The sequence below is a fragment of the Oncorhynchus tshawytscha genome, unplaced genomic scaffold (genome assembly GCF_018296145.1).
Source record: "Oncorhynchus tshawytscha isolate Ot180627B unplaced genomic scaffold, Otsh_v2.0 Un_contig_6286_pilon_pilon, whole genome shotgun sequence".
NCBI classification, from domain to species: Eukaryota; Metazoa; Chordata; class Actinopteri; order Salmoniformes; family Salmonidae; genus Oncorhynchus; species Oncorhynchus tshawytscha.
In genome coordinates, this window is record NW_024608426.1 from 25,295 (window position 1) to 53,120 (window position 27,826).

General features: G+C 46.7%; 1 protein-coding gene across 1 annotated transcript; it reads left to right on the top strand.

The window, feature by feature from the left end:
• On the top strand, nucleotides 1-27,826 carry LOC121843514 (slit homolog 2 protein-like). The gene is made up of 5 exons (XM_042313142.1): nucleotides 1-399; nucleotides 1,397-1,633; nucleotides 4,637-4,708; nucleotides 24,010-24,081; nucleotides 27,700-27,826. Exons 2-5 carry the CDS (start codon nucleotides 1,425-1,427, stop codon nucleotides 27,707-27,709), a joined length of 363 nt encoding a protein of 120 aa, XP_042169076.1. The 5' UTR covers nucleotides 1-399; nucleotides 1,397-1,424; the 3' UTR covers nucleotides 27,710-27,826.

A 27,826-nucleotide genomic window follows, 5' to 3' on the forward strand; every position in this document is an offset into this window, starting at 1 on the left:
CCCACGGGGACAGAAACACCGAAATAAACGGCACGGATTAACGGATGAGATTGACAGCCGAAACGCGCGGTTGGGAGAATTTGTAACATTGAACATATTTGACGCAGCGCTGTTATAAACAAACCCCGGTTGATTTTGCAGACAGAGACACGGAGGTATTCTCTACCCCCTCCCTTTGACTCGTTACTATTCCTGCAACATTACCTCAACTTTCCTGTCGGGTTTATTTGGGATACTACTACCTGAACCGTTTTGGATTTAAGAACCTCCTAATTAGGCTACTGTCCTCCGCTGTGTTCCCGCTCCTGGGTTTGGACTAACGTTTTGGATTATTTACTATTTCTGCTGCTGTGGTGAACACTTGTAACCTTCAAGGATCTCTCAAGAGTGATTTTGAAGGTGCGCTGACCGGTAGGTTACGATTGGTTTACGGTGGTTACTTTCAAGACGGGCCTCGTCTCTTCTCTACACCGCTCACGGCATCAGGTGGCCGGCCACTGCAGAGAGAGAGAGAGAGAGTGGTCTAACGCACAGCGTCGCTCTGCCTCGGAGGAAAACGCAGACTCGTCATTGTGTGTGTGTGTGTGTGTGTGTGTGTGTGTGTGTGTGTGTGTGTTGGAGTGATAGAGAGAAAGGGAGAGTGAGAGGAAGGGAGAAAAGAGGGATTGAGTGTGTGTGTGCGTGCGAGGTGTCGCTTGGACAGACGCAGTGGAAACATTCCCGTTTTCTTCTCTTCTCCCCCACACACACACACACGCAGTCTCGGAGAGCTCTTTCACCGAAAACACACACACGGAGTGTGATTCTAAGCACGGGGCTCTTCCCGGTGTTAAACGGACGTCTGAAGGGAAATCAATACCTCAGCCACGTTGACCTGCACGAGATCACGATTTCTTCGCTCTGCGCGTGCTGTGAATACAACAGCCAATCACTCACCCACCTCGCGCTGTGTCTAATCTCACCTGGTGTGTGTGTGTGTGAGAGGGCGAGTGTGTGTGTGTTCGCCAAAGGTTCATTAGGAGGTGTTTCTTGGGTTTACCGTGTATACATCGCTTCACACGGAAGGGAATTTACCGCACTGCATGCCGCGGCCATGTGGGAGAACTTTGTGCCGCTCTAGCGCCAGTTGTCCGTCTACCAGCCTGCCGCCCTGCCGCACTCTCTTTCCGCCCTGCCGCACTCTCTTTCCGCCCGGCCGCTGTCATCCAGACTTGCGGGTTTCTTCTGACATGTGATTTTTATATACTACAATAAAACCGCAAACGAGGAGGAGCAAAACACACAAAAGAAACACACAACAGAAAGAGAGAAAGAGTTGGAATCCTCCTCGTGGGATTTTAACTCCTCCTGTGGATTTACAACCCTTCGGTGACTCCTCGTCTCCTCTCCTTGGTAGGCTACCAAACCAGTCCACTGCAGTGATAATGTCCCTACGGTCGAGCCTCCTTGCTCCGGCCTCAGCTCTGGGTCTGTGTCGCTGTCTGCTGGCTGTCCTGGTTGTCCTGGGACTGTCCAGCCGGGCAGAGGGCCAGCCATGCCCGGCGCAGTGCTCCTGTTCCGGCTCTACTGTGGACTGTCACGGCCAGGGTCTCCGCAGCGTTCCCAGGAATATACCACGCAATGCAGAGAGACTGTGAGTATATGCCGTAGTCACTACATAGAGTTTATTGTCTACCCTCCCTGAAGTCTATAATATAGACCAGTGGTGTCCAACCAGGGGTATTAGGACTGTAGTCACTATATAGGGTTTATTGTCTACCCTCCATGAAGTCTATAATATAGACCAGTGGTGTCCAACCAGGGGTATTGGGACTGTAGTCACTATATAGGGTTTATTGTCTACCCTCCCTGAAGTCTATAATATAGACCAGTGGTGTCCAACCAGGGGTATTAGGACTGTAGTCACTATATAGGGTTTATTGTCTACCCTCCATGAAGTCTATAATATAGACCAGTGGTGTCCGACCAGGGGTATTAGGACTGTAGTCACTATATAGGGTTTATTGTCTACCCTCCATGAAGTCTATAATATAGACCAGTGGTGTCCAACCAGGGGTATTAGGACTGTAGTCACTATATAGGGTTTATTGTCTACCCTCCCTGAAGTCTATAATATAGACCAGTGGTTTCCAACCAGGGTATTAGGACTGTAGTCACTATATAGGGTTTATTGTCTACCCTCCATGAAGTCTATAATATAGACCAGTGGTGTCCAACCAGGGGTATTAGGACTGTAGTTACTATATAGGGTTTATTGTCTACCCTCCCTGAAGTCTATAATATAGACCAGTGGTGTCCAACCAGGGGTATTAGGACTGTAGTCACTATATAGGGTTTATTGTCTACCCTCCCTGAAGTCTATAATATAGACCAGTGGTTTCCAACCAGGGGTATTGGGACTGTAGTCACTATATAGGGTTTATTGTCTACCCTCCCTGAAGTCTATAACATAGACCAGTGGTGTCCAACCAGGGGTATTGGGACTGTAGTCACTATATAGGGTTTATTGTCTACCCTCCCTGAAGTCTATAACATAGACCAGTGGTGTCCAACCAGGGGTATTGGGACTGTAGTCACTATATAGGGTTTATTGTCTACCCTCCCTGAAGTCTATAATATAGACCAGTGGTGTCCAACCAGGGGTATTGGGACCTATCCACAGGTTGTACTGGAGAAGACTCATGGGAGAGTAGGGTTACTGGTGAAAAACACATGAAGGGGGTACTTCCGGGCAGAGCAACATTCAGTCGGTGGTACAGTAACCTTTAAAAAGGTTGGGAACCACTGATATAGCCAGCCATTATCCTAATATATTGATGCTATTATCTGCTGTTAAGGTCCTACAACAGAATCCTCCAAAAAACGAAGTCATTCTGGTTCACAACAGAACCACAGAATAACCTCTGGCTCGTTTTTATAGAACCGTATTGATAATTAAAAGCAGTGGAGCAGAAAATGGTTCCCATTGGTATCGGACAGATAATTAATTTGGCCCGTTTTGAAGTCGGTGAGCGATTCATGAAGTTATTCGGGTTTATGTTTTGACGTCTCGGGCTGTTGTAACGTGAAAACCCTCAGCCCGAAAAACACACACACACACATTAACACACACATTAACACACACACACACATTAACACACACACACACATTAACACACACACACACATTAACACACACACACACACATTAACACACACACACACACACACACACATTACACACACACACACACACACACACACACACTAACACACACACACATTACACACACACACACACATTACACACACACACACACACATTAACACACACACACACACATTACACACACACACACACACACACACACATTAACACACACACACACACACACACATTAACACACACACACACACACACATTAACACACACACACACATTAACACACACACATACATTAACACACACACATACATTAACACACACACACACATTAACACACACACACACATTAACACACACACATTAACACACACACACACATTAACACACACACACACACACATTAACACACACACACACATTAACACACACACACACACATTAACACACACACACACACACACACATTAACACACACACACACACACATTAACACACACACACACACACATTAACACACACACACACACACATTAACACACACACACACACACACACATTAACACACACACACACACACACACATTAACACACACACACACACATTAACACACACACACACACACACACACACACACACACACACACACACACACACACACACACACACACACACATACACACATTAACACACACACACACACACATTAACACACACACACACACACACACATTACACACACACACACATTAACACACACATTAACACACACACACACACACACACACACACACACACACACATTAAACACACACACACATTAACACACACACACACACACACATTAACACACACACACATTAACACACACACACACGCACACATTAACACACACACACATTAACACACACACACACACACATTAACACACACACACACATTAACACACACACACACACATTAACACACACACACACATTAACACACACACACACACACACACACATTAACACACACACACACATTAACACACACACATTAACACACACACACACATTAACACACACACACACATTAACACACACACACAGCTCGAACTAATAAAAAAGGGATTCAGTGAATTTACTTTTAAGCTAATAAAGCCTGTAGGAGAGTTTATTTCTTCTACACGCTGTGGAGATTGATGTGGTGTTCGTTTCGTTGGTTTGAATTATCTCATCATTCCTTTATGTTTCGTAGGCTGACGTCTCTGATCTGTAATGGAAAGATGAACATGTCCACCTGTATCCTGAGATTCTCCCCCATCGTTTGTTTTATATTCAGTCATTTAATTGTGGCCTAAATAACGTCAATAACCAGGGTAATACTGGCACAGTGAAGTGTAGGTTGTGTGTTATTCAAATCTGTTTTTTAGAACATGTTTTAAATATGAATGATTGTTTATTTATGTTTTTGTCCATATTGTAACTCATCGTGTCGTCTTGTTTCTCCAGGGATCTGAACGCTAATAATCTGACTAAAATCACCAAGGCCGACTTCGCTGGACTGAGGAATCTGCGTGTGCTGTAAGTAGTCGGCTATAGTTATTACCACGGGAACCTTTAGTTATTACAACGGGAACCTTTTAGTTATTACAACGGGAACCTATAGTTATTACAACGGGAACCTTTAGTTATTACCACGGGAACCTTTAGTTATTACAACGGAACCTTTAGTTATTACACCGGGAACCTTTAGTTATTACACCGGGAACCTTTAGTTATTACACCGGGAACCTATAGTTATTACAACGGGAACCTATAGTTATTACAACGGGAACCTTTAGTTATTACACCGGGAACCTTTAGTTATTACCACGGGAACCTTTAGTTATTACCATGGGAACCTTTAGTTATTACAACGGGAACCTTTAGTTATTACAACGGGAACTTTAGTTATTACCACGGGAACCTTTAGTTATTACCATGGGAACCTTTAGTTATTACAACGGGAACCTTTAGTTATTACAACGGGAACTTTAGTTATTACCACGGGAACCTTTAGTTATTACAACGGGAACCTTTAGTTATTACAACGGGAACCTTTAGTTATTACCACGGAACCTTTAGTTATTACAAAGGGAACCTTTAGTTATTACACCGGGAACCTTTAGTTATTACCACAGGAACCTATAGTTATTACAACGGGAACCTTTAGTTATTACCACAGGAACCTATAGTTATTACAACGGGAACCTTTAGTTATTACAACGGGAACCTTTAGTTATTACAACGGGAACCTTTAGTTATTACAACGGGAACCTTTAGTTATTACAACGGGAACCTTTAGTTATTACACCGGGAACCTTTAGTTATTACACCGGGAACCTTTAAGTTATTACACCGGGAACCTATAGTTATTACAACGGGAACCTATAGTTATTACAACGGGAACCTTTAAGTTATTACACCGGGAACCTATAGTTATTACAACGGGAACCTATAGTTATTACAACGGGAACCTTTAGTTATTACAACGGGAACCGTTAGTTATTACAACGGGAACCTTTAGTTATTACAACGGGAACCTTTAGTTATTACAACGGGAACCTTTAGTTATTACAACGGGAACCTTTAGTTATTACAACGGGAACCTTTAGTTATTACAACGGGAACCTTTAGTTATTACAACGGGAACCTTTAGTTATTACCACGGGAACCTATAGTTATTACAACGGGAACCTATAGTTATTACACTGGGAACCTTTAGTTATTACCACGGGAACCTATAGTTATTACAACGGGAACCTATAGTTATTACAACGGGAACCTTTAGTTATTACAACGGGAACCTTTAGTTATTACAACGGGAACCTTTAGTTATTACAACGGGAACCTTTAGTTATTACCACGGGAACCTTTAGTTATTACAACGGGAACCTTTAGTTATTACAACGGGAACCTTTAGTTATTACAACGGGAACCTTTAGTTATTACCACGGGAACCTATAGTTATTACAACGGGAACCTATTGTTATTACACCGGGAACCTTTAGTTATTACAACGGGAACCTTTAGTTATTACAACGGGAACCTTTAGTTATTACCACGGGAACCTATAGTTATTACAACGGGAACCTTTAGTTATTACAACGGGAACCTTTAGTTATTACAACGGGAACCTTTAGTTATTACAACGGGAACCTTTAGTTATTACAACGGGAACCTTTAGTTATTACACCGGGAACCTTTAGTTATTACAACGGGAACCTTTAGTTATTACAACGGGAACCTTTAGTTATTACAACGGGAACCTTTAGTTATTACAACGGGAACCTTTAGTTATTACCACGGGAACCTTTAGTTATTACCACGGGAACCTTTAGTTATTACCACGGGAACCTTTAGTTATTACCACGGGAACCTATAGTTATTACCACGGGAACCTTTAGTTATTACACGGGAACCTTTAGTTATTACACGGGAACCTTTAGTTATTACCACGGGAACCTTTAGTTATTACCACGGGAACCTTTAGTTATTACCACGGGAACCTATAGTTATTACCACGGAACCTTTAGTTATTACCACGGGAACCTTTAGTTATTACCACGGGAACCTTTAGTTATTACCACGGCAACCTTTAGTTATTACCACGGCAACCTTTCGTTATTACCACGGCAACCTTTCGTTATTACCACGGGAACCTTTCGTTATTACCACGGGAACCTTTAGTTATTACAACGGGAACCTTTAGTTATTACCACGGGAACCTATAGTTATTACAACGGGAACCTTTAGTTATTACCACGGGAACCTATAGTTATTACAACGGGAACCTTTAGTTATTACCACGGGAACCTATAGTTATTACAACGGGAACCTTTAGTTATTACCACGGGAACCTATAGTTATTACCACGGGAACCTTTAGTTATTACCACGGGAACCTATAGTTATTACCACGGAAACCTATAGTTATTACACCGGGAACCTTTAGTTATTACCACGGGAACCTTTAGTTATTACACCGGGAACCTTTAGTTATTACCACGGGAACCTTTAGTTATTACACGGGAACCTTTAGTTATTACCACGGGGAACCTTTAGTTATTACAACGGGAACCTATAGTTATTACCACGGGAACCTTTAGTTATTACCACGGGAACCTTTAGTTATTACACGGGAACCTTTAGTTATTACCACGGCAACATTTAGTTATTACCACGGGAACCTATAGTTATTACCATGGGAACCTTTAGTTATTACCACGGCAACCTTTAGTTATTACAACGGGAACCTTTAGTTATTACAACGGGGACCTTTAGTTATTACACCGGGAACCTTTAGTTATTACAACGGGAACCTTTTGTTATTACAACGGGAACCTTTAAGTTATTACACCGGGAACCTATAGTTATTACAACGGGAACCTATAGTTATTACAACGGGAACCTATAGTTATTACAACGGGAACCTTTAGTTATTACCACGGGAACCTTTAGTTATTACACCGGGAACCTTTAGTTATTACAACGGGAACCTTTAGTTATTACCACGGGAACCTTTAGTTATTACACCGGGAACCTTTAGTTATTACCACGGGAACCTTTAGTTATTACCACGGGAACCTTTAGTTATTACCACGGGAACCTTTAGTTATTACCACGGGAACCTTTAGTTATTACCACGGGAACCTTTAGTTATTACCACGGGAACCTTTAGTTATTACACCGGAACCTTTAGTTATTACACCGGGAACCTTTAGTTATTACCACGGGAACCTTTAGTTATTACCACGGGAACCTATAGTTATTACAACGGGAACCTTTAGTTATTACAACGGGAACCTTTAGTTATTACAACGGGAACCTTTAGTTATTACAACGGGAACCTTTAGTTATTACAACGGGAACCTTTAGTTATTACCACGGGAACCTTTAGTTATTACCACGGGAACCTATAGTTATTACAACGGGAACCTATAGTTATTACACCGGGAATCTTTAGTTATTACAACGGGAACCTTTAGTTATTACAACGGGAACCTTTAGTTATTACAACGGGAACCTTTAGTTATTACCACGGGAACCTATAGTTATTACAACGGGAACCTTTAGTTATTACAACGGGAACCTTTAGTTATTACACGGGAACCTTTAGTTATTACAACGGGAACCTTTAGTTATTACAACGGAACCTTTAGTTATTACAACGGGAACCTATAGTTATTACAACGGGAACCTTTAGTTATTACCACGGGAACCTTTAGTTATTACCACGGGAACCTTTAGTTATTACAACGGGAACCTTTAGTTATTACCACGGGAACCTTTAGTTATTACCACGGGAACCTTTAGTTATTACACCGGGAACCTTTAGTTATTACACCGGGAACCTTTAGTTATTACAACGGGAACCTTTAGTTATTACAACGGGAACCTATAGTTATTACCACGGGAACCTTTAGTTATTACCACGGGAACCTTTAGTTATTACACCGGGAACCTTTAGTTATTACAACGGGAACCTTTAGTTATTACCACGGGAACCTTTAGTTATTACAACGGGAACCTTTAGTTATTACACGGGAACCTTTAGTTATTACAACGGGAACCTTTAGTTATTACAACGGGAACCTTTAGTTATTACAACGGGAACCTTTAGTTATTACAACGGGAACCTTTATTTATTACAACGGAACCTTTAGTTATTACCACGGGAACCTTTAGTTATTACCACGGAACCTTTAGTTATTACCACGGGAACCTTTAGTTATTACCACGGAACCTTTAGTTATTACCACGGGAACCTTTATTTATTACAACGGGAACCTTTAGTTATTAACGGGAACCTTTAGTTATTACCACGGGAACCTTTAGTTATTACCACGGGAACCTTTAGTTATTACCACGGGAACCTTTAGTTATTACCACGGGAACCTTTAGTTATTACCACGGGAACCTTTAGTTATTACCACGGGAACCTTTAGTTATTACCACGGGAACCTTTCGTTATTACCACGGAACCTTTCGTTATTACCACGGGAACCTTTAGTTATTACAACGGGAACCTTTAGTTATTACAACGGGAACCTTTAGTTATTACAACGGGAACCTTTAGTTATTACAACGGGAACCTTTAGTTATTACAACGGGAACCTTTAGTTATTACCACGGGAACCTTTAGTTATTACCACGGGAACCTTTAGTTATTACCATGGGAACCTTTAGTTATTACACCGGGAACCTATAGTTATTACAACGGGAACCTTTAGTTATTACACCGGGAACCTTTAAGTTATTACACCGGGAACCTTTAGTTATTACACCGGGAACCTTTAGTTATTACCACGGGAACCTTTAGTTATTACCACGGGAACCTATAGTTATTACCACGGGAACCTTTAGTTATTACCACGGGAACCTTTAGTTATTACCACGGGAACCTTTAGTTATTACCACGGCAACCTTTAGTTATTACCACGGCAACCTTTCGTTATTACCACGGGAACCTTTCGTTATTACCACGGAACCTTTCGTTATTACCACGGGAACCTTTAGTTATTACAACGGGAACCTTTAGTTATTACCACGGGAACCTATAGTTATTACAACGGGAACCTTTAGTTATTACCACGGGAACCTATAGTTATTACAACGGGAACCTTTAGTTATTACCACGGGAACCTATAGTTATTACAACGGGAACCTTTAGTTATTACCACGGGAACCTATAGTTATTACCACGGGAACCTTTAGTTATTACCACGGGAACCTATAGTTATTACCACGGAAACCTATAGTTATTACACCGGGAACCTTTAGTTATTACCACGGGGACCTTTAGTTATTACACCGGGAACCTTTAGTTATTACCACGGGAACCTTTAGTTATTACACCGGGAACCTTTAGTTATTACCACGGAACCTTTAGTTATTACCACGGGAACCTATAGTTATTACCACGGGAACCTTTAGTTATTACCACGGAACCTTTAGTTATTACACCGGGAACCTTTAGTTATTACCACGGCAACCTTTAGTTATTACCACGGGAACCTATAGTTATTACCATGGGAACCTTTAGTTATTACCACGGCAACCTTTAGTTATTACAACGGGAACCTTTAGTTATTACAACGGGGACCTTTAGTTATTACACCGGGAACCTTTAGTTATTACAACGGGAACCTTTTGTTATTACAACGGGAACCTTTAAGTTATTACACGGGAACCTATAGTTATTACAACGGGAACCTATAGTTATTACAACGGGAACCTATAGTTATTACAACGGGAACCTTTAGTTATTACCACGGGAACCTTTAGTTATTACACCGGGAACCTTTAGTTATTACAACGGGAACCTTTAGTTATTACCACGGGAACCTTTAGTTATTACCACGGGAACCTTTAGTTATTACACGGGAACCTTTAGTTATTACCACGGGAACCTTTAGTTATTACCACGGGAACCTTTAGTTATTACCACGGGAACCTTTAGTTATTACCACGGAACCTTTAGTTATTACCACGGGAACCTTTAGTTATTACCACGGGAACCTTTAGTTATTACACGGGAACCTTTAGTTATTACACCGGGAACCTTTAGTTATTACCACGGAACCTTTAGTTATTACCACGGGAACCTATAGTTATTACAACGGGAACCTTTAGTTATTACAACGGGAACCTTTAGTTATTACAACGGGAACCTTTAGTTATTACAACGGGAACCTTTAGTTATTACAACGGGAACCTTTAGTTATTACAACGGGAACCTTTAGTTATTACCACGGGAACCTATAGTTATTACAACGGGAACCTATAGTTATTACACCGGGAATCTTTAGTTATTACAACGGGAACCTTTAGTTATTACAATGGGAACCTTTAGTTATTACACCGGGAACCATTAGTTATTACCACGGGAACCTATAGTTATTACAACGGGAACCTTTAGTTATTACAACGGGAACCTTTAGTTATTACACCGGGAACCTTTAGTTATTACAACGGGAACCTTTTAGTTATTACAACGGGAACCTTTAGTTATTACAACGGGAACCTTTAGTTATTACAACGGGAACCTTTAGTTATTACCACGGGAACCTTTAGTTATTACCACGGGAACCTTTAGTTATTACCACGGGAACCTTTAGTTATTACCACGGGAACCTTTAGTTATTACAACGGGAACCTTTAGTTATTACAACGGGAACCTTTAGTTATTACACCGGGAACCTTTAGTTATTACAACGGGAACCTTTAGTTATTACAACGGGAACCTATAGTTATTACCACGGGAACCTTTAGTTATTACCACGGGAACCTTTAGTTATTACACCGGGAACCTTTAGTTATTACAACGGGAACCTTTAGTTATTACCACGGGAACCTTTAGTTATTACAACGGGAACCTTTAGTTATTACACGGGAACCTTTAGTTATTACAACGGGAACCTTTAGTTATTACAACGGGAACCTTTAGTTATTACAACGGGAACCTTTAGTTATTACAACGGGAACCTTTATTTATTACAACGGGAACCTTTAGTTATTACCACGGGAACCTTTAGTTATTACCACGGGAACCTTTAGTTATTACCACGGGAACCTTTAGTTATTACCACGGGAACCTTTAGTTATTACCACGGGAACCTTTATTTATTACAACGGGAACCTTTAGTTATTACCACGGGAACCTTTAGTTATTACCACGGGAACCTTTAGTTATTACCACGGGAACCTTTAGTTATTACCACGGGAACCTTTAGTTATTACCACGGGAACCTTTAGTTATTACCACGGGAACCTTTAGTTATTACCACGGGAACCTTTCGTTATTACCACGGGAACCTTTCGTTATTACCACGGGAACCTTTCGTTATTACCACGGGAACCTTTCGTTATTACCACGGGAACCTTTAGTTATTACAACGGGAACCTTTAGTTATTACAACGGGAACCTTTAGTTATTACAACGGGAACCTTTTGTTATTACAACGGGAACCTTTAAGTTATTACACCGGGAACCTATAGTTATTACAACGGGAACCTATAGTTATTACAACGGGAACCTATAGTTATTACAACGGGAACCTTTAGTTATTACAACGGGAACCGTTAGTTATTACAACGGGAACCTTTAGTTATTACAACGGGAACCTTTAGTTATTACAACGGGAACCTTTAGTTATTACAACGGGAACCTTTAGTTATTACAACGGGAACCTTTAGTTATTACCACGGGAACTTATAGTTATTACAACGGGAACCTATAGTTATTACACTGGGAACCTTTAGTTATTACCACGGGAACCTATAGTTATTACAACGGGAACCTATAGTTATTACAACGGGAACCTTTAGTTATTACAACGGGAACCTTTAGTTATTACAACGGGAACCTTTAGTTATTACAACGGGAACCTTTAGTTATTACCACGGAACCTTTAGTTATTACCACGGGAACCTATAGTTATTACCACGGGAACCTTTAGTTATTACCACGGGAACCTTTAGTTATTACCACGGCAACCTTTAGTTATTACCACGGCAACCTTTAGTTATTACCACGGGAACCTTTAGTTATTACCACGGGAACCTTTAGTTATTACCACGGGAACCTTTAGTTATTACCACGGGAACCTTTAGTTATTACCACGGGAACCTTTAGTTATTACCACGCCAACCTTTAGTTATTACCACGGGAACCTTTAGTTATTACCACGGGAACCTTTAGTTATTACCACGGCAACCTTTAGTTATTACCACGGCAACCTTTAGTTATTACCACGGGAACCTTTAGTTATTACCACGGGAACCTTTAGTTATTACCACGGGAACCTTTAGTTATTACCACGGGAACCTTTAGTTATTACCACGGGAACCTTTAGGTATTACCACGGCAACCTTTAGTTATTACCACGGGAACCTATAATTATTACCACGGGAACCTTTAGTTATTACCACGGCAACCTTTAGTTATTACCACGGGAACCTTTAGTTATTACCACGGGAACCTTTAGTTATTACCACGGCAACCTATAGTTATTACCACGGGAACCTTTAGTTATTACCACGGGAACCTTTAGTTATTACCACGGGAACCTTTAGTTATTACCACGGGAACCTTTAGTTATTACCACGGCAACCTTTAGTTATTACCACGGCAACCTTTAGTTATTACCACGGCAACCTTTAGTTATTACCACGGGAACCTTTACAACATGAAACGTCCGATTTGACAACAGATAATTCATCTGAAAACACTGTAATGATTAAATGTTGTTTTGTCGAAAGACGCCGTTATTAAATTCAAATAAGGTTTTATCGCCGAGTCATCACAGCGAAGAGATCGAATACATTTTTGGTTGTAGTACTGGGGTGAAAGAAACTAAAACGGACCTAGATATTTATCAGCAAAGCATTTGTAGGCTAAACGGGCCTTTATACAAAGCGTTTTCAGTAGCCTATAAAACGGGTTATAAACACACGCTGTTAACTACTGAGTTGTTGCTATATAACGTTACAGCCTATCAACAACTTAATCACAGTCTCAGTGACAAATTAGACATTTTTCAACATTTCTAAATTGCTCCAGACCTCAAATTTCGACGTTTATAATAATGAATGAATGAATGAATGCCTGTCAATGAGATTGAACTCATGACCCTCAGAGCAGGAGCTGGAAGATTAAGCCATCTGCCACCCCCCAGCCGGCCGGCCCTCCTAACAAACCCCAAAATACTTGACGGTAACTCAGAGATTCCTCCAGTGACGACGTCCTGTCCATTTAGAGACACAGCTGACCTGTAGTCAGATACAGACCTGGAGTCAGATACAGACCTGGAGTCAGATACAGACCTGGAGTCAGATACAGACCTGGAGTCAGATACAGACCTGGAGTCAGACAGAGACCTGGAGTCAGATACAGACCTGGAGTCAGACAGAGACCTGTAGTCAGACAGAGACCTGTAGTCAGATGCAGACCTGGAGTCAGACACAGACCTGGAGTCAGACACAGACCTGGAGTCAGACACAGACCTGGAGTCAGACACAGGCCTGGAGTCAGACACAGGCCTGGAGTCAGACACAGGCCTGGGGTCAGACACAGGCCTGGAGTCAGACACAGGCCTGGAGTCAGACACAGGCCTGGAGTCAGACACAGGCCTGGAGTCAGACACAGACCTGTAGTCAGACACAGACCTGTAGTCAGACAGAGACCTGTAGTCAGACAGAGACCTGTAGTCAGACAGAGACCTGTAGTCAGACAGAGACCTGTAGTCAGACAGAGACCTGTAGTCAGACACAGGCCTGGAGTCAGACACAGGCCTGGAGTCAGACACAGGCCTGGAGTCAGACACAGGCCTGGAGTCAGACACAGGCCTGGAGTCAGACACAGGCCTGTAGTCAGACACAGACCTGTAGTCAGACACAGACCTGTAGTCAGACAGAGACCTGTAGTCAGACACAGACCTGTAGTCAGACACAGACCTGTAGTCAGACACAGACCTGTAGTCAGACACAGACCTGTAGTCAGACAGAGACCTGTAGTCAGACACAGACCTGTAGTCAGACAGAGACCTGGAGTCAGACACAGACCTGTAGTCAGACACAGACCTGTAGTCAGACACAGACCTGTAGTCAGACACAGACCTGGAGTCAGACAGAGACCTGTAGTCAGACACAGACCTGTAGTCAGACACAGACCTGTAGTCAGACAGAGACCTGTAGTCAGACACAGACCTGTAGTCAGACACAGACCTGTAGTCAGACACAGACCTGTAGTCAGACACAGACCTGGAGTCAGACACAGACCTGGAGTCAGATACAGACCTGGAGTCAGACCTGGAGTCAGACCTGGAGTCAGATACAGACCTGGAGTCAGATACAGACCTGGAGTCAGACAGAGACCTGTAGTCAGATACAGACCTGTAGTCAGATACAGACCTGGAGTCAGACACAGACCTGTAGTCAGATACAGACCTGGAGTCAGACACAGACCTGTAGTCAGACACAGACCTGGAGTCAGACAGAGACCTGGAGTCAGACAGAGACCTGTAGTCAGACACAGACCTGTAGTCAGACAAATCAAATCAAATCAAATCAAATTTTATTTGTCACATACACATGGTTAGCAGATGTTAATGCGAGTGTAGCGAAATGCTTGTGCTTCTAGTTCCGACAATGCAGTAATAACGAACAAGTAATCTAACTAACAATTCCAAAACTACTGTCTTATACACAGTGTAAGGGGATAAAGAATATGTACATAAGGATATATGAATGGGTGATGGTACAGAGCAGCATAGGCAAGATACAGTAGATGATATCGAGTACAGTATATACATATGAGATGAGTATGTAAACCAAGTGGCGAAGTTAAAGTGGCTAGTGATACATGTATTACATAAGGATGCAGTCGATGATATAGAGTACAGTATCTACGTATGCATATGAGATGAATAATGTAGGGTAAGTAACATTATATAAGGTAGCATTGTTTAAAGTGGCTAGTGATATATTTACATCATTTCCCATCAATTCCCATGATTAAAGTGGCTGGAGTAGAGTCAGTGTCATTGACAGTGTGTTGGCAGTAGCCACTCAATGTTAGTGGTGGCTGTTTAACAGTCTGATGGCCTTGAGATAGAAGCTGTTTTTCAGTCTCTCGGTCCCAGCTTTGATGCACCTGTACTGACCTCGCCTTCTGGATGACAGCGGGGTGAACAGGCAGTGGCTCGGGTGGTTGATGTCGTTGATGATCTTTATGGACTTCCTGTAGCATCGGGTGGTGTAGGTGTCCTGGATGGCAGGTAGTTTGCCCCGGTGATGCGTTGTGCAGACCTCACTACCCTCTGGAGAGCCTTACGGTTGAGGGCGGTGCAGTTGCCATACCAGGCGGTGATACAGCCCGCCAGGATGCTCTCGATTGTGCATCTGTAGAAGTTTGTGAGTGCTTTTGGTGACAAGCCGAATTTCTTCAGCCTCCTGAGGTTGAAGAGGTGCTGCTGCGCCTTCTTCACGATGCTGTCTGTGTGAGTGGACCAATTCAGTTTGTCTGTGATGTGTATGCCGAGGAACTTAAAACTTGCTACCCTCTCCACTACTGTTCCATCGATGTGGATGGGGGGGTGTTCCCTCTGCTGTTTCCTGAAGTCCACAATCATCTCCTTAGTTTTGTTGACGTTGAGTGTGAGTGACCTGGAGTCAGATACAGACCTGGAGTCAGATACAGACCTGGAGTCAGATACAGACCTGGAGTCAGACCTGGAGTCAGACCTGGAGTCAGACCTGGAGTCAGACCTGGAGTCAGACCTGGAGTCAGACCTGGAGTCAGACACAGACCTGGAGTCAGACACAGACCTGGAGTCAGACACAGACCTGGAGTCAGACACAGACCTGGAGTCAGATACAGACCTGGAGTCAGACCTGGAGTCAGACCTGGAGTCAGACCTGGAGTCAGATACAGACCTGGAGTCAGACCCAGACCTGGAGTCAGATACAGACCTGGAGTCAGACCTGGAGTCAGACCCAGACCTGGAGTCAGACCCAGACCTGGAGTCAGATGCAGACCTGGAGTCAGACCTGGAGTCAGACCCAGACCTGGAGTCAGACCCAGACTTGGAGTCTGACCCAGACTTGGAGTCTGACCCAGACTTGGAGTCTGACCCAGACTTGGAGTCTGACCCAGACTTGGAGTCTGACCCAGACTTAGAGTCTGACCCAGACCTGGAGTCTGACCCAGACCTGGAGTCAGACCTGGAGTCAGATACAGACCTGGAGTCAGACCCAGACCTGGAGTCAGACCTGGAGTCAGACCTGGAGTGGGACACAGACCTGGAGTCAGACACAGACCTGGAGTCAGACACAGACCTGGAGTCAGACCCAGACCTGGAGTCTGACCCAGACCTGGAGTCTGACCCAGACCTGGAGTCAGACCTGGAGTCAGACACAGACCTGGAGTCAGACTTGGAGTCAGACACAGACCTGGAGTCAGACCTGGAGTCAGACACAGACCTGGAGTCAGACACAGACCTGGAGTCAGACCTGGAGTCAGACACAGACCTGGAGTCAGACCCAGACCTGGAGTCAGACCTGGAGTCGGATACAGACCTGGAGTGGGATACAGACCTGGAGTCAGACACAGACCTGGAGTCAGACCCAGACCTGGAGTCAGACCCAGACCTGGAGTCAGACCCAGACCTGGAGTCAGACCCAGACCTGGAGTCAGACCCAGACCTGGAGTCTGACCCAGACCTGGAGTCTGACCCAGACCTGGAGTCTGACCCAGACCTGGAGTCAGACACAGACCTGGAGTCAGACCTGGAGTCAGATACAGACCTGGAGTCAGACCTGGAGTCAGATACAGACCTGGAGTCAGATACAGACCTGGAGTCAGACCCAGACCTGGAGTTAGACCCAGACCTGGAGTCAGACCTGGAGTGGGACACAGACCTGGAGTCAGACCCAGACCTGGAGTCAGATACAGACCTGGAGTCAGACCCAGACCTGGAGTCAGACCCAGACCTGGAGTCAGACCTGGAGTCTGACTCAGACCTGGAGTCAGACACAGACCTGGAGTCAGACCCAGACCTGGAGTCAGACCCAGACCTGGAGTCAGACCCAGACCTGGAGTCTGACCCAGACCTGGAGTCTGACCCAGACCTGGAGTCTGACCCAGACCTGGAGTCAGATACAGACCTGGAGTCAGACCTGGAGTCAGATACAGACCTGGAGTCAGACCTGGAGTCAGACTCAGACCTGGAGTTAGACCCAGACCTGGAGTCAGACCTGGAGTCAGACCTGGAGTGGGATACAGACCTGGAGTCTGACCCAGACCTGGAGTCTGACCCAGACCTGGAGTCTGACCTAGACCTGGAGTCAGACCTGGGAGTCAGACACAGACCTGGAGTCAGACCTGGGAGTCAGACACAGACCTGGAGTCAGACCTGGAATCAGACCTGGAGTCAGACCCAGACCTGGAGTCAGACCCAGACCTGGAGTCAAACCCAGACCTGGAGTCAGACCCAGACCTGGAGTCAGACCCAGACCTGGAGTCAAACCCAGACCTGGAGTCAGACCTGGGAGTCAGATACAGACCTGGAGTCAGACCTGGAATCAGACCCAGACCTGAAGTCAGACCCAGACCTGAAGTCAGACCCAGACCTGGAGTCAGACACAGACCTGGAGTCAGACCTGGAGTCAGACACAGACCTTGAGTCAGACCTGGAGTGGGATACAGACCTGGAAACAGACACAGACCTGGAAACAGACACAGACCTTGAGTCAAACCCAGACCTGGAGTCAGACACAGACCTGGAGTCAGACACAGACCTGGAGTCAGACCTGGAGTCAGATACAGACCTGGAGTCAGATACAGACCTGGAGTCAGACACAGACCTGGAGTCAGACACAAACCTGGAGTCAGACCCAGACCTGGAGTCAGAATCAAATCAAATCAAATCAAATTTATTTATATAGCCCTTCGTACATCAGCTGATATCTCAAAGTGCTGTACAGAAACCCAGCCTAAAACCCCAAACAGCAAGCAATGCAGGTGTAGAAGCACGGTGGCTAGGAAAAACTCCCTAGAAAGGCCAAAACCTAGGAAGAAACCTAGAGAGGAACCAGGCTATGTGGGGTGGCCAGTCCTCTTCTGGCTGTGCCGGGTGGAGATTATAACAGAACATGGTCAAGATGTTCAAATGTTCATAAATGACCATCATGGTCGAATAATAATAAGGCAGAACAGTTGAAATTGGAGCAGCAGCATGGCCAGGTGGACTGGGGACAGCGAGGAGTCATCATGTCAGGTAGTCCTGGGGCATGGTCCTAGGGCTCAGGTCCTCCGAGAGAGAGAAAGAAAGAGAGAATGGAGACCTGGAGTCAGACACAGACCTGGAGTCAGACCTGGGAGTCAGACACAGACCTGGAGTCAGACCTGGAGTGGGATACAGACCTGGAAACAGACACAGACCTGGAGTCAGATACAGACCTAGAGTCAGATACAGACCTGGAGTCAGACCTGGAGTGGGATACAGACCTGGAAACAGACACAGACCTGGAGTCAGACACAGACCTGGAGTAAGATACAGACCTGGAGTCAGACCTGGAGTCAGACCTGGAGTCAGACATCTCAAGACATCAGTCAGGAAGTTAAAGCTTGGTCGCAAATGGGTCTTCCAAATGGACAATGACCCCAGGCATACTTCCAAAGTTGTGGCAAAATGGCTTAAGGACAACAAAGTCAAGGTATTGGAGTGGCCATCACAAAGACCTGACCTCAATCCTATAGAACATTTGTGGGCAGAACTGAAAAGTGTGTGTGTGAGCAAGGAGGCCTACAAACCTGACTTAGTTACTCCAGATCTGTCAGGAGGAATGGGCCAAAATTCACCCAACTTATTGTGGGAAGCCTGTGGAAGGCTACCTGCAACGTTTGACCCAAGTTAAACAATTTAAAAGCAAAGCTACCAAATACTCATTGAGTGTGTGTAAACTTCTGACCCACTGGGAATGCGATGAAATAAATAAAATCTGAAATAAATAATTCTCTCTACTATTATTCTGACATTTCACATTCTTAAAATAAAGTGGTGATCCTAACTGACCAAAGACAGGGAATTTTTTACTAGATTAAATATGATTAAATATCAGGAATTGTGAAAAATGTAGTTTAAATATATTTGGCTAAGGTGAACTTCCGACTTCAAATGTCTGTCTGTCATGTAGCCTAATGAAGGCTGCTGTCTGTCTGTCATGTAGCCTAATGAAGGCTGCTGTCTGTCCCTCTCTCTCTCTCTGTGTGTGTGTGTGTGTGTGTGTGTGTGTGTGTGACCGTGTCTCCATGGCCTGGCAGGCAGGCAGCAGCTGTTATAGTAGTGAATCTGTATCTGTGTCTGTTGCTGCCTCTCCTCAGTGTTAATCTACATGGGAAGTGTCAGGCAGGGGGAGTTATTTTAACCAGCCGGCCCCAGGGACATGTGTTACCCTCATTAAAACCACACAGGAAGTGATCGAGAGCGAAAGACGGAAGAGAGCACTCGGTACATATAAACTGCGGAGGGAGGAATGCAGTTCAGAGAAGGAAAGAGAGAGGGAGAGAAAGAAAGAGAGGGGGAGAAGGAAAGAGAGAGGGAGAGAGACAGACAGAAAGAAAGAGAGAGGGGGAGAAGGAAAGAGAGAGGGAGAGAGACAGACAGAAAGAAAGAGAGAGGGGAGAGACAGACAGAAAGAAAGAGAGAGAGGGGAGAAGGAAAGAGAGAGGGAGAGAAGGAAAGAGAGGGGGAGAGAAGGAAAGAGAGGGGGAGAAGGAAAAGAGAGGGAGAGAAGGAAAGAGAGAGGGAGAGAAGGAGAGGGGGAGAAGGAAAGAGAGAGGGAGAGAGACAGACAGAAAGAAAGAGAGAGGGGAGAAGGAAAGAGAGGGAGAGAGAGACAGAAAGAAAGAGAGGGGGAGAAGGAAAGAGAGAGGGAGAGAAGGAAAGAGAGAGGGAGAGAGACAGACAGAAAGAAAGAGAGAGGGGGAGAAGGAAAGAGAGGGAGAGAGACAGACAGAAAGAAAGAGAGGGGAGAAGGAAAGAGAGAGGGAGAGAAGGAAAGAGAGAGGGAGAGAAGGAAAGAGAGGGAGAGAAGGAAAGAGAGAGGGAGAGAAGGAAAGAGAGAGGGAGAGAAGGAAGAGAGGGAGAGAAGGAAAGAGAGAGGGGGAGAAGGAAAGAGAGAGGGAGAGAAGGAAAGAGAGAGGGAGAGAAGGAAAGAGAGGGAGAGAAGGAAAGAGAGAGGGAGAGAGACAGACAGAAAGAAAGAGAGGGGGAGAAGGAAAGAGAGAGGGAGAGAAGGAAAGAGAGAGGGAGAGAGTCTTGTAGAAACAGGTTTCCTACCTTGTATGTTTTCAGGTTTAGGATTTCTCCTTTTGCTGTTTGGTGTGGGGGGAGGGGATATCTGTGTGTGTGTGTGTGCTGTGTGTGTGTGTGTGTGTGTGTGTGTGTGTGTGTGTCTGTGTGTGTGTGTGTGTGTGTGTGTGTGTGGTGTTGGGTGTTGCTCGACTGTTTATTAAAGGGAATGGCAGTGTGGGGTAGGAATTTCTCACATACCTCTAAGAGATTATGCCCTTAAAGTGTGTGTGTGTGTGTGTGTGTGACTTGTCCTATCAACACACTGAAGTAGGCTCTTGTCAATGCTATCCAATTTCAATTTAAGAAGCTTTATTGTCATGGGAAACATATGTTTACCATTTCATTCAATTCCATTCAATTCATTTACATTCAATTCCATTCAATTCATTTACATTCAATTCCATTCAATTCATTTACATTCAATTCCATTCAATTCATTTACATTCAATTCCATTCAATTCAATTCCATTCAATTCATTTACATTCAATTCCATTCAATTCATTTACATTCAATTCCATTCAATTCATTTACATTCAATTCCATTCAATTCATTTACATTCAATTTAATTAAACTCTATTCACTTCAATTCAAGGGGTTTTATTGGGAAACATATGTTTACATTGCCAAAGCAAGTGAAATAGATAATAAACACAAGTGAAATAAACAATTAAAAAATGAACAGTAAAACAAACACATCGCCTCCCAACCTGGACTTGAACCAGGGACCCTCTGCAACACATCGCCTCCCAACCTGGACTCGAACCAGGGACCCTCTGCAACACATCGCCTCCCAACCTGGACTCGAACCAGGGACCCTCTGCAACACATCGCCTCCCAACCTGGACTCGAACCAGGGACCCTCTGCAACACATCGCCTCCCAACCTGGACTCGAACCAGGGACCCTCTGCAACACATCGCCTCCCAACCTGGACTCGAACCAGGGACCCTCTGCAACACATCGCCTCCCAACCTGGACTCGAACCAGAGACCCTCTGCAACACATCGCCTCCCAACCTGGACTCGAACCAGAGACCCTCTGCAACACATCGCCTCCCAACCTGGACTCGAACCAGGGACCCTCTGCAACACATCGCCTCGTGGAATTTCACCCAGTAGATATGGGAGTTTTTCAAAATTGGATTTGTTTTCAAATTCTTTGTGGATCTGTGTAATCTGAGGGAAATATGTCTCTCTAATATGGTCATACATTGGGCAGGAGGTTAGGAAGTGCAGCTCAGTTTCCACCTCATTTTGTGGGCAGTGAGCACATAGCCTGTCTTCTCTTGAGAGCCATGTCTGCCTGCGGCGGCCTTTCTCAATAGCAAGGCTATGCTCACTGAGTCTGTACATAGTCAAAGCTTTCCTTAATTTGGGTCAGTCACAGTGGTCAGGTATTCTGCCGCTGTGTACTCTCTGTGTAGGGCCAAATAGCATTCTAGTTTGCTCTGTTTTTTTGTTAATTCTTTCCAATGTGTCAAGTAATTATCTTTTTGTTTTCTCATGATTTGGTTGGGTCTAATTGTGTTGCTCTCTCTCCTCCTCTTCCCTCCCACATATCTCCCATCTCTCCCCCCTCCTCTCCCCATCTCTCCCTCCTCCTCTCTCTCTCTCTCCCGCCTCCTCTCCTGTCTCTCTCCCTCCTCCTCTCCCGTCTCTCTCCCCCTCCTCTCCTGTCTCTCTCCCCCTCCTCTCCCGTCTCTCTCCCCCTCCTCTCCCGTCTCTCTCCCCCTCCTCTCCCGTCTCTCTCCCCCTCCTCTCCTGTCTCTCTCCCCCTCCTCTCCTGTCTCTCTCCCCCTCCTCTCCTGTCTCTCTCCCCCTCCTCTCCTGTCTCTCTCCCCCTCCTCTCCCGTCTCTCTCCCCCTCCTCTCCCGTCTCTCTCCCCCTCCTCTCCCGTCTCTCTCCCCCTCCTCTCCCGTCTCTCTCCCCCTCCTCTCCCGTCTCTCTCCCCCTCCTCTCCCGTCTCTCTCCCCCTCCTCTCCCGTCTCTCTCCCCCTCCTCTCCCGTCTCTCTCCCCCTCCTCTCCCGTCTCTCTCCCCCTCCTCTCCTGTCTCTCTCCCTCCTCCTCTCCCCGTCTCTCTCCCCCCCCCTCCTCTCCCCGTCTCTCTCCCCCCTCCTCTCCCCGTCTCTCTCCCCCTCCTCTCCCCGTCTCTCTCCCCCTCCTCTCCCCGTCTCTCTCCCCCCTCCTCTCCCCGTCTCTCTCCCCGTCTCTCTCCCTCTCCTGTCTCTCTCCCCCTCCTCTCCTGTCTCTCTCCCCCTCCTCTCCCCGTCTCTCTCCCTCCTCCTCTCCTGTCTCTCTCCCTCCTCCTCTCCTGTCTCTCTCCCCCTCCTCTCCTGTCTCTCTCCCCCTCCTCTCCCCGTCTCTCTCCCCCTCCTCTCCCCGTCTCTCTCCCTCCTCCTCTCCCGTCTCTCTCCCCCTCCTCTCCTGTCTCTCTCTCCCCCTCCTCTCCCCGTCTCTCTCCCCCTCCTCTCCCCGTCTCTCTCCCCCTCCTCTCCCCGTCTCTCTCCCCCTCCTCTCCTGTCTCTCTCCCCCCTCCTCTCCTGTCTCTCTCCCCCTCCTCTCTCTCCCCGTCTCCCTCCCCCTCCTCTCCCCGTCTCTCTCCCCCTCCTCTCCCCGTCTCTCTCCCTCCTCCTCTCCTGTCTCTCTCCCCCTCCTCTCCTGTCTCTCTCCCCCTCCTCTCCCCGTCTCTCTCCCCCTCCTCTCCCCGTCTCTCTCCCTCCTCCTCTCCCGTCTCTCTCCCCCTCCTCTCCTGTCTCTCTCCCCCTCCTCTCCCCGTCTCTCTCCCCCTCCTCTCCCCGTCTCTCTCCCCCTCCTCTCCCCGTCTCTCTCCCCCTCCTCTCCTGTCTCTCTCCCCCTCCTCTCCTGTCTCTCTCCCCCTCCTCTCCCCGTCTCCCTCCCCCTCCTCTCCCCGTCTCTCTCCCCCTCCTCCCCCTCCTCTCCCCGTCTCTCTCCCCCTCCTCTCCCCTTCTCTCCCTCCCCCCACAGTCAGTTGATGGAGAATAAGATCAATCTGATAGAGAGAGGAGCCTTCCAGGACCTGAAGGAGCTCGAGAGACTGTGAGTCAAAACACGATCACCATTTTACCCTCCGTACACCTTCTGTACAGACCACACCACACCACCAAAACACCACATCACACAACACCACCACCCCTCAACACACCACAGCACCAAAACACACCACACAACACCACCAAAACACACCACACAACACCACCAAAACACGATCACCATTTTACCCTCCGTACACCTTCTGTACAGACCACACCACCAAAACACGATCACCATTTTACCCTCCGTACACCTTCTGTACAGACCACACCACACCACCAAAACACACCACACCACACCACCAAAACACGATCACCATTTTACCCTCCGTACACCTTCTGTACAGACCACACCACACCACCAAAACACACCACACCACACCACCAAAACACACCACACCATACCCCACCACACACCCCATCACACCACACCACCAAAACACACCACACCACACCACCAAAACACACCACACCACACCACCAAAACACACCACACAACACCACCAAAACACACCACACCACACCACCAAAACACACCACACCATACCCCACCCCACCACACACCCCATCACACAACACCACCCCACACCACCAAAACACACTCCCCACACCCCATCACACCACACAACACACACCACCACAACACCAACACACACCACCACACACACTCCCCACCACACACACTCCCCACCACACACACTCCCCACCACACACACTCCCCACCACACACACTCCCCACCACACACTCCCCACCACACACACTCCCCACCACACACACCCCATCACACTCCCCACCACACACACTCCCCACCACACACACTCCCCACCACACACACCCCATCACACTCCCCACCACACACACTCCCACACCCCATCACACACACTCCCCCCACCACACACTCCCCACCACACACACTCCCTACCACACACACTCCACACTCCCCACCACACACACTCCCCACCACACACACTCCCCATCACACTCCCCACCACACACACTCCCCACCACACACACTCCCCACCACACACACTCCACACTCCCCACCACACACACTCCCCACCACACACACTCCCCACCACACACACTCCCTACCACACACACTCCACACTCCCCACCACACACACTCCCCACCACACACACTCCCCACCACACACACTCCCCACCACACACACTCCCCACCACACACACTCCCCACCACACACACTCCCCACCACACACACTCCCTACCACACACACTCCCTACCACACACAAACCCCACCACACACAAACCCCACCACCACACACTCCCCACCCACACACCCCCACCACACACACTCCCTACCACACACACTCCCCACCACACACACTCCCTACCACACACACTCCCTACCACACACAAACCCCACCACACACACCCCCACCACACACACTCCCTACCACACACACAAACCCCACCACACACAAACCCCACCACACACACTCCCCACCACACACACCCCCACCACACACACTCCCCACCACACACACTCCCCACCACACACACTCCCTACCACACACAAACCCCACCACACACACTCCCCACCACACACACCCCCACCACACACACTCCCTACCACACACACTCCCTACCACACACAAACCCCACCACACACAAACCCCACCACACACACATAGAGAACAGTGTTATATGGACAGACAGTGGACAGTGTTACATGGACAGACAGTGGACAGTGTTACATGGACAGACAGTGGACAGTGTTACATGGACAGACAGTGGACAGACAGTGGACAGTGTTACATGGACAGACAGTGGACAGTGTTACATGGACAGACAGTGGACAGTGTTACATGGACAGACAGTGGACAGACAGTGGACAGTGTTACATGGACAGACAGTGGACAGACAGTGGACAGTGTTACATGGACAGACAGTGGACAGACAGTGGACAGACAGTGGACAGACAGTGGACAGACAGTGGACAGACAGTGGACAGTGTTACATGGACAGACAGTGGACAGTGTTACATGGACAGACAGTGGACAGACAGTGGACAGTGTTACATGGACAGACAGTGGACAGACAGTGGACAGACAGTGGACAGTGTTACATGGACAGACAGTGGACAGACAGTGGACAGACAGTGGACAGTGTTAAATGGACAGACAGTGGACAGACAGTGGACAGTGTTAAATGGACAGACAGTGGACAGACAGTGGACAGACAGTGGACAGTGTTACATGGACAGACAGTGGACAGTGTTACATGGACAGACAGTGGACAGACAGTGGACAGACAGTGGACAGTGTTACATGGACAGACAGTGGACAGTGTTACATGGACAGACAGTGGACAGTGTTACATGGACAGACAGTGGACAGACAGTGGACAGTGTTACATGGACAGACAGTGGACAGACAGTGGACAGACAGTGGACAGTGTTACATGGACAGACAGTGGACAGACAGTGGACAGACAGTGGACAGACAGTGGACAGTGTTACATGGACAGACAGTGGACAGACGGTGGACAGACAGTGGACAGTGTTACATGGACAGACAGTGGACAGACAGTGGACAGACAGTGGACAGTGTTAAATGGACAGACAGTGGACAGACAGTGGACAGTGTTAAATGGACAGACAGTGGACAGACAGTGGACAGTGTTACATGGACAGACAGTGGACAGACAGTGGACAGTGTTACATGGACAGACAGTGGACAGACAGTGGACAGACAGTGGACAGTGTTACATGGACAGACAGTGGACAGACAGTGGACAGACAGTGGACAGACAGTGGACAGTGTTACATGGACAGACAGTGGACAGACAGTGGACAGACAGTGGACAGACAGTGGACAGACAGTGGACAGTGTTACATGGACAGACAGTGGACAGACAGTGGACAGTGTTACATGGACAGACAGTGGACAGACAGTGGACAGACAGTGGACAGACAGTGGACAGTGTTACATGGACAGACAGTGGACAGACAGTGGACAGACAGTGGACAGACAGTGGACAGTGTTACATGGACAGACAGTGGACAGACAGTGGACAGACAGTGACAGTATTAGAGGCTGAATGGGGGGTGTAATGCTCCGGGTGTCGTGGGTGTGGAGTCAAATGCAGGAGACAGAGAGTGAAATGCTGTGCGTCTTTAATAGCACCAACGCACCACAGGGTGCTCACAATAGTTACGTTCCCAAACACAGGGAATCAAAATGTACAACGGAAAAATCACGACCAGGCACTAACACGTACCTCTACAACAGAGCCGAAGGTTACACTGAAATAATCCCGCACAACAACCAGGCGGGCCGGCTGTCTAATAAAGACAAACTAATTAAACATACACAGGTGCTACCAATAAACATACAAGGAGGGGGAGGAAAGACAATCAGTGGCAGCTAATAGGCCGGTGACAACGACCGCCGAGCGCCACCCGCCCGGGAAGGGGAACCACCCTCGGTCGGACTCGTGACAGGGGGGGGGTATTTGGCGTCAGGCCCTCTGGGTAGTTATGGCGTAATTAAGCCTGGTGTGTTTGTGTGTCTCAGGAGAAAGGGGACTGGAGACATGTCCATTGTGCTCACTGTCAACTCTGTTTGATGTGTGTGTGTGTGTGTGTGTGTGTGTGTGACAGCCAGAACTGAGGAAACCAGATCCAGACTCTTAAAGAATGTCCATCACACCCTCAACCACACTCAGACAGACAGGTTCGACAGGTTAGACAGACAGACTGTCTCTCTCTCTCTGACCTGTAACTAACA